We start from the raw sequence: 13492 nt of genomic DNA, 5'->3' as shown, positions 1-13492 counted from the left end.
TTGAAAGACTAAGGTCAGACGAGGCAAAACAAAGGCCCACTCATTTCTGTAGGTACGAACACAACAAGTCAATCAAAAAATATTGAGGCTCGGCCTGTACTCATGTATAATTTACAAATGCAAAAGGAGATCAAGGACAACTGCTTTCATTGAGATAAACTTTAGTGACCTCAACAAGAATGTCCACGCTATGTATCAATGATAAGAATGGTCTCAGCACTCACCTCGTGTTTAGAGAAGAGTCGGACACCCTCCAACTGGTGGAACACTGGGTAGTGCTGGGAGTCGATCTGGTCGCGCCGATAGACATCACCCACCACCAGGAAGGCATCCAGTCCAGCGTGCAGCAGGTCCCACTGGTGTGCGGACGTGTGTGCTCGCAGCATGTGAGTCCCATTCAGGTAATAGTTGTCTCCCTTCTTCCGGCTGGGGTGGTCAGCTGGGATGAGCAGGCTGTCAAAGTTCTGCCAGGTGGTGACCACTGGAGAAAGGTCCTCGTAGACCGAGAACAGTGGAGTCCTAAAGCGGCCCACATACTGCTTGTAGAAGTGCTCCTTCACCCTCTCCTTGATCAGCCAGAGAGGGTGATGCTGCTGATTGTGCAGATTCCTGCCAACCCTGGAGAGGACTTTCTGGGAGAGGTTGCTGTAGTCGTCCTGAGGGTAGGATTTGCCCAGCAACTCCACCACACCACCTGGAGCTCCTCGGGCAGCAAACTCTGAAGCAGCAGGTCTTGAGCCCAAGGCCTGCTGATGATGGCCTTTGGAGACACTACTGGCCTTCCTCACCAGGAAAACATGCATCTGGGCAACTCTCCTGAGAGCTGAGCAAACCATTGTAGAAACTCCTTTCACAGATTCTGCAAAGAGCACACATGCAAAGCACAAGTCAAGCTTCACTCTATAAAAAAGTAAACACGTCCCCTGTGTCTCCAACCAGCCTCCAATTGTCCTACTGACATCTGATTCCCTCACTGCCTCCTCCAAACAGACAGAAGATCCCACTAAGGAAATCTGCTGACAGAGGCTTACTAGGTACTGCTCTAAATCAAAAGAACTTTGAACATCACTTTTAGATCCCTACTCCCTAGCTGTCCTTCCGTGAATTTGAAGAAAACTTCCTTTATCAGGTCGTGTCATGTCCTGAATCCCTCAGGTTGAATAAAACTTTAAATGCGACAATTTGCTTTTATTTGGACTATATTCTAGAAACAAGAAGTTTAGAGGGATTGCCTAAAGGACAGGGCTTGGTTGACCCTAACAATGTCTCATTAATTAAAGGAAGCACATGACTACATATAGCAGAAGAGAGGGTATTTGACACAGGCATCCTGCACGTTTCTACCTGTCTTTTTTTTTTTTTTAAGTTTTTTATTTATTTATTTGACAGAGAGAGACAGTGAGAGAGAGAATACAAGTAGGGCGAGTGAAAGAGAGAGAGAAGCAGGCTTCCCGCTGAGCAGGGAGCCCAGTGCGGGGCTCGATCCCACGACCCTGGGATCACGACCTGAGCCGAAGGCAGACGCTTAATGACTGAGCCACCCAGGTGCCCCTCTACCTGTCATCTTAACTAAGTTCTGCTTATCTTTGACAGATGTGACTTCTGCATTCCACTATATTATAAAATGTTATTACATAATGTTACAAAACTGTTACTACATTAACTTTTTTTGATGTTTCAAATAAAATACACCATTTTGGGTGGTGGTTATTTTTATTTAATATTTATAAAAATAAAAATGAAAAAAATGAAAAACCCAGGTGCCTGGGTGGCTCAGTAGGTTAAGCATCTGCCTTCCACTCAGGTCATGATCCTGGGGTCCTGGGATCTAGCTGCATTGGGCTCCATGCTCAGTGGGGAGCCTGCTTCTTCCTCTCCCCTGCCCCTCCCCCACTGGTGCTCGCTCGCTCTCTCAAATAAAAATCTTAAAATAAAAAAATTAAAATTAATTTTTAAAATGAACAACTTAAGGAAATATTACACAAAGTGGTAGACTATTCCAATGGACAGCTGAAGTTATTTTTATAAAATGCGAATCTTTTCTTTCCTCACATCTGGTCCTGTCATTTTAAATACCAATGCAGCATCCCACTGTTACATTTTTGTTTTGTAAAAGAACAAGTTTCTACTATGCACCTACAGTAAACCAGGAACAGGGCTACACTTACTTGGGAAGGGATACAGAGCAGCCAGAAGACAGAGTACAGACCAGATCTTTTTTAAAAACCTGCCTAGAATTTGGGGCTCCTGGGTGGCTCTGTCAGTTAAGCATCTGCCTTTGGCTCAGGTCATAATCCGGGAACCCCGGAAGCCTGGGATCAGCCCAGTGTAGGGCTCCCTGCTTAGGTGGGAGCCTGCTTCTCCCTCTCCCTCCACGCCCACCCCGCCCCCCGCTCATGCTCTCTCTCTCTCTCTCTCAAATAAATGCAATCTTTTTTAAAAATGCCTACAATTTAATTTAAGAAGAGCACCACATTAATTAATTTAAGAAGAGCATCAAATTTCATAGTGTTAAGTCCCTTCGGCAGTCACCCGATACAGGCTGTTCATGTCACCAATCAGGTACAGCTGACTGAACTCTAAGGAGTACTGGAAGAGGTGAGACAACCACTGGACCACTAATGCAGTGTTCATTCCCCATGGTCACAGAAACAAGTTTTAAACTGACTCAGGGGTCTCAGTAATGAAAATCTTCAGCTGTTTTATCCCTATGCTGGCAAAAAAAAATTATTATGAACTTAAATCACCCAAATCATCTCCAAAATTTTGGAATTTTTTATCTATTGGGCTACTTTAAAACATACAACCATGTGGTTATTTTATTTCGAGGGCCCTATAATCATTAAGAAAATACCTACCTTCGTGATAGTAAGCTGCATTAGGAGTGAACTGTATTGTTCCAGGTGACATCAAAAGCATACTGAGTACGTACTCAGGCAGCACAGTGCCCCCGATTCAAAAGTGTAACCGAAAATACCTAGCTACAAGATATTGCGCGTGTGTGTGATTGCTTATTAGCAGCCGGTGCACGGCACTTTCGCAGGAGACTGCCATCATAAGAGAAGATACCCAGCAACTCCCTGGATTTAATTCATTTATGGCACTATTTTGTCAGTTGTTCCAAAAAGTGTTTTTGGCTGAACTTCAGCGGAAATCTGTCTTCCCATCTAGTGTTCGGTGGCTTGTCAATGCAATAGATACGAATTTTAAATATGCATGCGCCACCTTCTACATCTTAGCGCGAAGTCACACTGTTAGGTTGTTAGCTACCCGGCTGAGCTACCGAGCTCAGCACCCTTGGCAAGACACAAGAAAGCATCTCTTCCCCCCAAAAGGCATATGCTGTGATGCAAAGGTCAGAATTCTTCTGGGGACGGGGCTATTGGTGCAATTGTTCCTGGGTTGTTGACTACCTTTTCCTTCTCGGTTCCCAGCCCTTCACACTGCCAAACCCTCTTCTAGGTCCTGTTCCCACATATGTGCCCCATCCCCATGCCCCTTCTTTGTTCTCCTCACCCCACCCTCAGCTTACTGAGTACTGAGAAAAGTTTCATTTTCTTGTCTTCCTTTCCAGACTTTTTATCTGCTCAGCGCTGACATATATTCCCCACTACCATTTCTCCCCACCCAAAACAATTATTTGGGTTTTTTTTTTCTATTGTCATCTATTACAGAGAGAGAATAATGATTATGATAGCTTTCCCACTTCCATCTGAGAAGGAGATTCCATTCTTTTTGTCTCTTAAATTTCTCTATAAGAAACAGTCCCGGGCACCTGGGTGGCTCAGTCAGTGTCTGCCTTCGGCTCAGGTCATGATCCTGGAGTCCTGGGATCGAGCCCCACATCAGGGTCCCTGCTCAGTGGGAAGCCTGCTTCTCCCTCTGCCTCTGCCACTCCCCCTGCTTGTGCTCTCTTTCTCTCTCTCTCTCTTTCTCTCTCAAATAAATAAAATCTTTAATAAAAAAAAAGAAACAGTTCATGTGGAAAGCACAGGAGACGGAGGAAAATGACACTGCCGATGGCAGTCACAGCGCTATTGACACAGTGGGCTTCCATCTCATACTTTCAACAACGTCGGGAGGTAAGCATTATTCATAACTACCATTTACAAAGAAACTAAGACTCAAAGAGATCATGCCTCTTGAGCAAACTCATAAACCTCCCCATGGACAAAGTTCAGAACTCTGACCGACTTAAGTGCTTCTCAATCAATAGCTCCCAACTGTTAAATTCAAATTACACCTCTTTAATCACTCCTAACTTCTCTCTTACCTGAGCAATTCAGATTATACATAAATGCATTTTAAACGCGCAAATGAAGAAATGAAATACTATGTAACCAAGAATTGGTAGGCCAAACCTGCCCATGTCCTGCTTCTGTAAATAACGTTTTGCTGGAATGCAGCAGTGCCCGTTCATTTCTATACCGTCTGTGGTGGCTGCTCTACCGGAGGCAAAGCTAAAGAGCTGAAACACTTAGCATCTTGTTCTTTACAGAAAAAGTTTGCTGAGCCCTGTTTTAGCTTAATTCACTGAAAATTCAGTTCTTCCACAGCATTAAGAATATCTTCCTAGTCACAAATACACGTAGATTATAGAGCCACTAAAAGAAAAGTATAAATGTGGATTTTAAATGTGCTAATATTGGTACAGAAGACACAGTGAGACCAACTGTGAGAGGAGTCAATACAATACAAAGGGCAAAAGACCACACTTTGCAGACACCCAGGTGAGTGTGACCCTAAGTCAGCCACTCGGGCGCTGTGTATTACTCTTGGACACACAGCTTGACCTTTCTGATTCTCAAGTTTCTCATGCATAAAAATGTAGAAAACAATACCTACCTCATAGTAAAAGAATTAAACTAGATCCTGTTCATAATATACTTAACTCAATGACTGTTATGTAAAAGATAAGATGAGTTGAATCTAGAGTTAAAAATGACACAGAGACTTCTAGAGACCAGGTAACAGAGAAAACAGTAAAGTTATTCAGTGAGACAGGAAACACAGGACGAATTTTGTTTGTTTGTTCAAATAATTTTCATATGTGCATTTGTGGTTGGAGAGGGAAACAGCTTTGGACAGGTTAAAGTTAAACATGACTGAAGATAGTCATGTTATAATTTCTAGGAATCAGTCTGAGGTATGGGTTTGAAAATGAAGTGAGAGATTAATGCTAGAAATGTAGGCCTTGGAAATTATGTGTATAGAGGTAAGAGTTAATATTATAAAGGTATATGACAATCCATGGGCAGGTAAGAGCAAAAATAAAAATGGGCAAAAGACCAAATTCTTGGAAGCTACCCTATTTAAGGGAAGGGTATATAAAGAGTAAGCCAGAAGAGAACCAAAGGGTACAATATCACAAAGCTACGAGCAGAGAGTTTCTAGACGGAAATCAAGGTCTTTTCTGAACCTAAATGCCACTGTATGTGCAATCCTTAGCATGCTGTACTATTACTATTTGTTTGTTGTTAGACTGTGTGGTTCTTGAGAGTAGAACATACACTCCCTTTTCTCTCTCTCATGTAAATCTTTGTATACCCAGAGTCTAGCACTTCACCTGATACTGGATGAAAGAGGAGGGAAGAAGTGAAAGAGGAAAAACAGGAAAGGATGGGGAAAAAATTTGGTCAACATGATAAAACATACGGGGCGCCTGGGTGGCTCAGTTGTTAAGCGTCTGCCTTCGGCTCAGGTCATGATCCCAGGGTCCTGGGATCGAGCCCCGCATCAGGCTCCCTGCTCAGCGGGGAGCCTCCTTCTCCCTCTCCCACTCCGCCCTGCTTGTGTTCCCTCTCTCGCTGTGTCTCTCTCTGTCAAATAAATAAATAAAATCTTAAAAAAAAAAAAACCATGATAAAACATAACAAAGAGGTTAGGCAGGGGGTGAAGTAAAGAACTATTTGAGAAGACGACCATCAACAGGGCAATTTCAATGGCTGAGTGAGGGCAGAATCAGATTATAATGGGTTATGAAATGAATGGAAGATGTAAAAATGAAGGAGGATACCAAAGAGAGAATAAATAAAAAATATTTAAAACTTCTGAAACTAAAGGAAGGGAAGCTGAGGGAACTTTTAATAGATGGTCCTAATCTCCCAAAGAAAGCTTTAGATTTATAAAGAACAATATTTTGTATGATCTCAACATTCACCAAGTAAATGTGATTTTTTTTTTCTAAGAGGAATGCTATAGTTTAGGATGAAAGTTATGAATATTAGATAGTAGGGTCAGGGGAGGGCACTATGCATGAAATTAAGAGGAATCCATTTAAGAGTTACTGTAGAAAATAAAAATTCAGAGAAACATGAGAAATTTGAAAAGGAAAGGAAACTGATTTAAAGAAAGTTTAAGTTCAGAATGTGTAGGGAAACACTAGAGGAACAAGCATGATTGACTGATTTGGTTACTGGAAAGTAAGGAGTCAGCCAAAAAGAAGTATATTAATTGACCTGTCATCCAGAACAACCTCACAGAAGAGAGCAGTCACTAGAAGATTTTTCTAGATAGACTCAAAGGTTATCGATTTAAAAAAATAAGTAAAAATTAATATACATTCTGTACGAATCTAAGAAAGTCACCAACCAAGGGTTCTGGGGCTAGTGGAGATAAGTATATTGATCTGAATACTACTTAGTACCAGATAATCTATCTTCCTGGCACACCCTCAATTTTAACCTACTTCACTCCAATTTCTTGGGCCCCCAGAGCCTTCTTAACTGAACGTTAGGCCTACCTTTAGGTCAGCCAATCATGTTAAAGTCAGAATCACCTATATGAGCAATAATACAGCTCCTTATCAAGAAGTCAATATTAGCTTTTGAAAAGTACACATAATAACAAGAGTGCTTTACATTTTATAAAAATAATTTCACATGCATCTTATTACCGATTCCAATAACACCTTGATGGTACACACAATTATTAGTCACAATTCACAGAAAAAGAAATACATAAATGACATAACTCAATTCCCATGGATAAAAGTAGCAAAGAAGGGCCTCGAATCCTTATCTCTAACTTTAAAATCCCATGATCTTTCCACTTTACTCTAAGCCACTGAAAAAGAGAAATAAGATGGAGGCAAAAAGGGCACAAAAACAAAGGTGTAAATAAGAGTTTCTTTAGCCGGTGGTACAAAGTTTTAGTTCTATAAAATGAATATAAAAATGTCATGCATTAAATATATAAAGAACTCTATGTACCTCTCACCCTATCACGACTTAAAAATAATATGCTGGAGATAGTCAACACTACTAAAAAATGCAATGAACTTTTTTTTCTTTATTACTTACAAAGACATTTTGAGATGTCTGCAATGGGCCAAGACACTTTTTAAAAGGCTATTCGGGTAAGTTCGTGCGGACTTTCTTTTGATACATTTCCCCGTAAAAGTCAGAAGGAGGCAAAATCACTCTGCTGGCTTTAGAGTGAGTGCCTCAGAGCCCTATAAAAAGAGCTCACTGCTATTGTTTGTTGATGATGGTACCTGTGAAGGTAAGGGGGTAGTTTCTCCCAGTGTACGGCACCCAGTGTACGGTATGGGCTAATTCACTCCATCATATTTTCCTTCCTTCTTTGGTCATCCCAAGTTATGCAAATATACAGTATTTTAAGCTACTTTAATTAAAGATCAGGGGACATAAAAAATTATTATGTCACACCAGAGAATATTTACTTATAGCTATTATATATAACTTTGTAAGAAAAAATAAACAATTACAAATACTTAACCCAAATCAGATACAGAAATGAAAAATCTCAATGGAGCCTGCTCTTTCTTCTGCTCTTGGTTATTGGTAGTTGTAGGAATTACCTAACACCACAAGAGCCCTTTTTCTCTTACTTTCTGGTCCTCTATTTACATAGTCCAGAAATGTGGATTATTTAGAAAACAGCCTTCTGGCTTGATGTTGATACGACCATGAGTAACTGTGCTGCACCACTGAAATCTACCCTCAAGAATGGAGGACTCATCCAGTCAGACGCTCCAAAGGTTTCAACCTTTTTTAAAGATAGCCTCACCTAGGGACGCCTGGCTGGCTCATTTGGAAGAGCATGGGATTCATGGTCTCGGGGTCATGAGTCCAAGCCCCATGTTGGGTGGAGAGATTACTTAAATAAATAAATAAAAACTTTAGAGATAGCCTCACCTAAAGAAAGAGCCCTGCCCAAAATCACACATCCTTCCAGGGACAGCCTGCATACATTACAGTGGGGGGTATGTTTCAGGACACAGCTGGCTGGCAGGCCCCCATGCAGGTGGCTGAGATCTTCGCTGGGACTCGACTTCCCCTCTGCCTAATCCTGCTTCTTCCCAGTCCCCCACAGGTGTTGATGCCAAGAGCAACATCATATAATTAATAACATCACATAATTAATAAGTATCCTGCACTGCTAATCTTCAGCTCAGAATTTGCTTCCTGGAAAACCCAGCCTGGGACAGATGTGACAGAATTAAATCCTCTACTCTTCCTCCTGAATCAGAAATACAATATACTCACAACTTTATTTTGATACTACCCAGATGCTCATTTTCCTTCTAATCAGAGAAAATTGGTTTTTGTGCAGTTAACATATACATAACATAAAGTTCATCATTTTTAAGTGCACAGTTCAGTGGCATTTGGTACACTCACACTGTTGTGCAACATCACCACCATCTATCCCTGGACCATTTTTATCATCCCAAACTGAAACTCTGTAAAAACAATTATTTTTAAAGCAAAATTATATGGTGACATTTTAACACTTTCAACACTGTAAAATCCTTAGGGAAGTGAGGCTAAAGTTCATTTTCTTCAAGTGTCAAAATCAATGTACTTAGTTCTGTGTTCCAACTAGGACAGAGAAGATTTCATGAAAAAATGACACTGGAACTGAGGGGAAAAAGAAGTCCCAGCGGACCCTAAGCAGTACACCTTAAAAAGATACTGGATCACTTTTCCCAGCCCTTTTTGATACAGATGTTATACTTATTTACTAAAACAGAGCTTATTCTGACCAAAAAACAATGGTCCATGTCATCCAACAGAACTTTCTGCAATGACAGCAACATCCTATATCCACACTGTCAAATTTGGTAGACACCAGCCACAAATGGTTACTGAGCACTGGCAATGTGGAGAGTGCAATTGAGGGATTTCATTTTTCATTTTATTTAACTTAATTCTAATTTAAACTGGCCACATACGACTAGTAGATACCATATTGGACAGGGCAGATCTAGACCCTCATATCAGAAAAATGAGAATTCCATACCCAAAACAATCAAAACTGATTCCCAAGATTGTATTTTAGTATACAAACTAAGCTTCTAAAATACGTTGATATTGATACGACTATGAGTAAGCTTCTAAAATAGTATATGGATCTCAGCTTATAAATAGAGATAATATTCAATCTTCAGAAAAATTTAAACATTTTGCAAACTAGAAAGGACCACAGAAATCATTAAGTCCAAGAGTCATTATTTTATAGATAAAGAAGCCAAGTCACAGATTAGCTATATTCCCAAGGATGTGCAGCCAATCAATTGGTCAGAGGTCATAACTCAGCGGCCTAATTCCAGGTAGATGTTTGTTCTACTCTTAAGCCCAGTTAAGATTTCACCTATAATGTGGAATCTAAAAGAATCGAGTACACAGGAGCATAAAGAGTAGAAAGGTGGTTACCAGGAATGCAGAGGAGGAGGAAATGGAAAGATATTGGTCAAAAGGTACAAAGTTACAGTCTGTAAGATGAATAAGTCTAGAGATCTAATGTAAGGCATGACAACAACTACAGTTTATAACACTGTACTGAATACTGGAAATTCACTAAAAAGTAGATTTCAGACACTTCTCATTAGACACAAAAAAAAGGTAACTATGTGAGGAGATGATTGTGAATTAGTTTGACTGTAGAAATCATTTCATATATATGTGTGTGTCAAATCATATTGTATAACCTTAAGTATATACAATTTTTATTTTAAAAATTAAATTAAGTTAAATTAATAAATAAAATGGTACCTAAGATATCTTGTTACATTGTCACAGATTATATTTAGATTCTTTTGGTTGTTCAACAGGCCACATGAGAACGCTGTAAGCTTTCTTTACTACCATAAATCTAGCTCAAGTGACTAGAACTAGCAAAATACCAAGTAAATGTTTGTTGTTAAAATGAATGAATTTTGTAACAGTTTAAACAGTCTTTCCTTTCAATCTCCCTTGGTCTTGTATGTAAGAGAAACTAAGCAGTACATTAAGTCTGCTGGACTGGTAATTTCTACAAAGCACAATTAGCTTACCAGAAAGGGCCATGGTAAACAAACATGACATATGGTCATAACCATACGAAAAAGATCAGGCACATTCCATTAACCTTCAGATGCAATACTTAAACAGTTTCTACCATGAAATATGAATCGTGGCTCAGTCAACACACAGTTTGTACATTTTACTCCACTAAAATAATGGTGGGGAAATGGCCAACTTCTATTAACTTTTAATCATAAAAGGGCAAGGCAAAGAGTGTGCCTATATTCCTGCTGAGTAGTATGAATACAAAAAAAAAAAAAAAAGTCTCTAAAAAGGCAGCTCTCTGTATTACTAGTGAGAGTGTTATTGGTGCAACCTTTCTAGAAAGCAGTTCAGTACTACCAAAAGATTTAAAACTGTTCATACCCTTTGAGAGGGTAATTACCCTTCTAGGAATTTATCACAATGAAATAATGTAAATGAAGACACAAGTTAAACACAAAGGAGTTTCATTACTAAAAAATTAGAAACAACATAAACATCCCCCCAACAAGGGAGTGACTGAGTAAATTATAGAACCATACAATAAAATATTATGCACTCATAAAGTACAACAGTTTCAAAGAGTTTTAATGATATAACCATATACTTCTAAATTGATAAATAAGATATAAAATTGTATGTATGATATGATCTTAATTATGCAAATATATTATCTACCTATAAATATGTGCATACTATATTTAGGAACTAAACAAAATTTAATAGGTATAATATCTGGTCCTTATTTTCTATTTTGTATTTTTATATTTCTAATCTGAGGAATCTATTAACTACAGCAAGCATGCAGTTCTATTTTTTTTTAATGTGTTTAATAACGGGAAACTCACTTAAACAAAGTCAGAAGGTTTCAGAAGGGGAGCCCTACCACTCTTCATCAACTGCAGACCCAACGAGAGACTTGACCTTGCACTTGGAAGGAAGGAAGAGACCCTTTCCTCATCCCCCAGGCAACAGCTCAGCCAATGAGAAGCCACCATACTTAGAACTCTGTTTATTCTAATGGACTTTTCCTTCATAACTGCCTTCCCAAACTTACTCCTTTTTTCCTTGAAAAAGCCCACCTCTCATTTGTTCCCCAGACCTGCCCGCGGTTTGGGCACAGCTTGTTTGTCCTGGGATTGTAATTCTCTTTTACGTCCAAGTAAACCCATCTTTTGCTGGAAAAATAACCGGCAGTTTTTACCTTTAAGGTTACCAAGGGCATAAAATTCTTTGGTCACCAGGCTCCATTAAAGATGTCCCATTGTTGGGCTAGGCAAAAGTAACGTCAAACATTACTTTTCACAATAAGCTAAAAAGTAAGGCTGTGTGAAGAGTTAACTAGAAACAACAAAATTTCATTTTTCTGCCATCCAGCTTATCATTAGTGAGCTTGTACTGCTGCTATAAGTAGAAATAAACAGTTCACAAAGTACTTCTCTGGTTACCCCTGCTGTCTTATATAAATAATCATTCCTAAGTAAAATGTATATATGCTAGTCCCCCCTTATTCATGGGAGATATGTTCCATGACACCCAGCGGATGACTAAAACCACAGAGAGTAACGAACCATATAAATCCTGTTTTTTCCTATGCATACATACCTGTGATAAAGTTTACCTTATAAATGAGGCCCAATAAGAGATGAACAAAAGCAACTGATAATAAAATAGAACAATTATAACAATATGCTCTCATAAAAGTTATGTGTGTGTGGCCCCTCTCTCTCAAAATTGTTATAGAAGCCAAGAACACAGTTGAAACTTGGTTGAACAGGACAAAGGTCTTACAAATTAAACTGCACACACCAAGGTGCGGGTCACCCTAGCCAGAGTTCTTTCCTCCTGAAAGTGAGACTATCATGAAAAAAGCCACATGCAAATGAAGTCAGTCATCAGAAAAAAGGACACACCATCTACATAGCTCTACCTTACAGAATAACTAGGAAGGTTATTCCGGGAGGGATTCTATGCAACACACAAAGAATAAGAAAACCAAGAGTCCAGCTTGGATGTGCAGAAGAGCAGAAGATACAGCAACTGATAATTCTGGAAATAACTGGGCACCAGGAAAATGTATCTCCTGCTGGCTGAGCTGAAGTGAATATAAATAACATGGAAGTTTAAAATAGAAATATTCACAGTTCTCATGCCAAATGAACCTAGTAGCAATTATCTGTGGACATGTACATCTCTCCCACTGGAAAATAGCCAACACAGGCTCAAATGGACACTGTATTTGCAATCCTTATTTTGCAATAAAATGAAATGCCTAGGAGAACACTTTAACACACAGTTGTACTGACAGCGTCCCACTCTTTCCTTGACTTTTGTTCATTTAGACACAATTATTATTTTGCACAGCATCTGGTGTGCCTAATTCCTGGAAATGACTGTAGGCACTGATAACAACAACATTGCTTTTCTACCTTGGGCACTTTAATAGCGCTGAAGAGAATAAAATGAACAATCTCTTTTCTCTAAGGATCCACCAAGATGTGTTTTTCTGATGGATTCTGGAGCACGTAAGTAACAAAAGGAAAGCCTCTAAGGCAGGAAGCTGTTGTGCCAGCCTACGAGAGGGTCTAGAGCCCAGAAACACCAGCGGCCCCGTACCTTTCAAAAATGCTCTTATCTTGCCTGGATAAATGAAAGTACTCCTTACCTTAAGTGACTATTCATTTATCCAGCATTGGTTTCAACAACGTATTTAAGGCATGGATTAAAGCCACCAGCAAGAAACTGGCACTGGACGTGGCTGCCCGGGGCACATGGCTTCCACAGATTAAGGCCCAGTTGCAATATTAACGAGTATACCATTTGTCAAGACAATTATGCAAGAAGACTTGGCAGTTGCACATAGAGGGCAAGTCTGATGAGAGATGGTGCCAGGGCACACAGATCAGAGAGCCCGGGAAATCCCTTGACACTTGAGTCTCCTTTTGTAATAGTCACCTTTTGTGTAGATAATGTCTTTTATTACAATTAAGTTGGGGGGGGGGGGGGAGCAGGAAAAGCAATTTTAAAACAGTCATTATCTGAATATACAATGTTCCCATTCATAAGAGAGATCTTTTCATCACTATAAATTCAGTTGAGAAATGACTGTCAATACCATTCTTTGCTAATAAATGCCATATTTTCAAGAATGAGAGATGTGAAAATGTTCTGTCACACCGGAAGCTTCTTAATTATTCAAG

The 13492-nt window shown here is 39.6% G+C and overlaps 1 protein-coding gene across 10 annotated transcripts in view; it reads right to left on the bottom strand.

Annotated features, from left to right (window-relative positions):
* The window catches only part of FARS2 (phenylalanyl-tRNA synthetase 2, mitochondrial), a 616343-nt gene that overhangs the window by 479865 nt on the left and 122986 nt on the right, over positions 1-13492 (bottom strand). For all 10 annotated transcript variants that reach the window (XM_035030777.1, XM_035030780.1, XM_035030779.1 and 7 more), the window contains one exon: positions 225-859. In XM_035030777.1, the coding sequence (XP_034886668.1) occupies positions 225-836 (612 nt within the window). In that variant the 5' untranslated portion in view covers positions 837-859. The remainder of the gene's footprint in view (positions 1-224; positions 860-13492) is intronic.

Source organism: Mirounga leonina, unplaced genomic scaffold (assembly GCF_011800145.1).
Source record: "Mirounga leonina isolate KUSES-001 unplaced genomic scaffold, KU_Mleo_1.0 Mir_366, whole genome shotgun sequence".
Taxonomy (NCBI): Eukaryota; Metazoa; Chordata; class Mammalia; order Carnivora; family Phocidae; genus Mirounga; species Mirounga leonina.
This window is presented reverse-complemented; position numbering and strand designations above follow the sequence as displayed.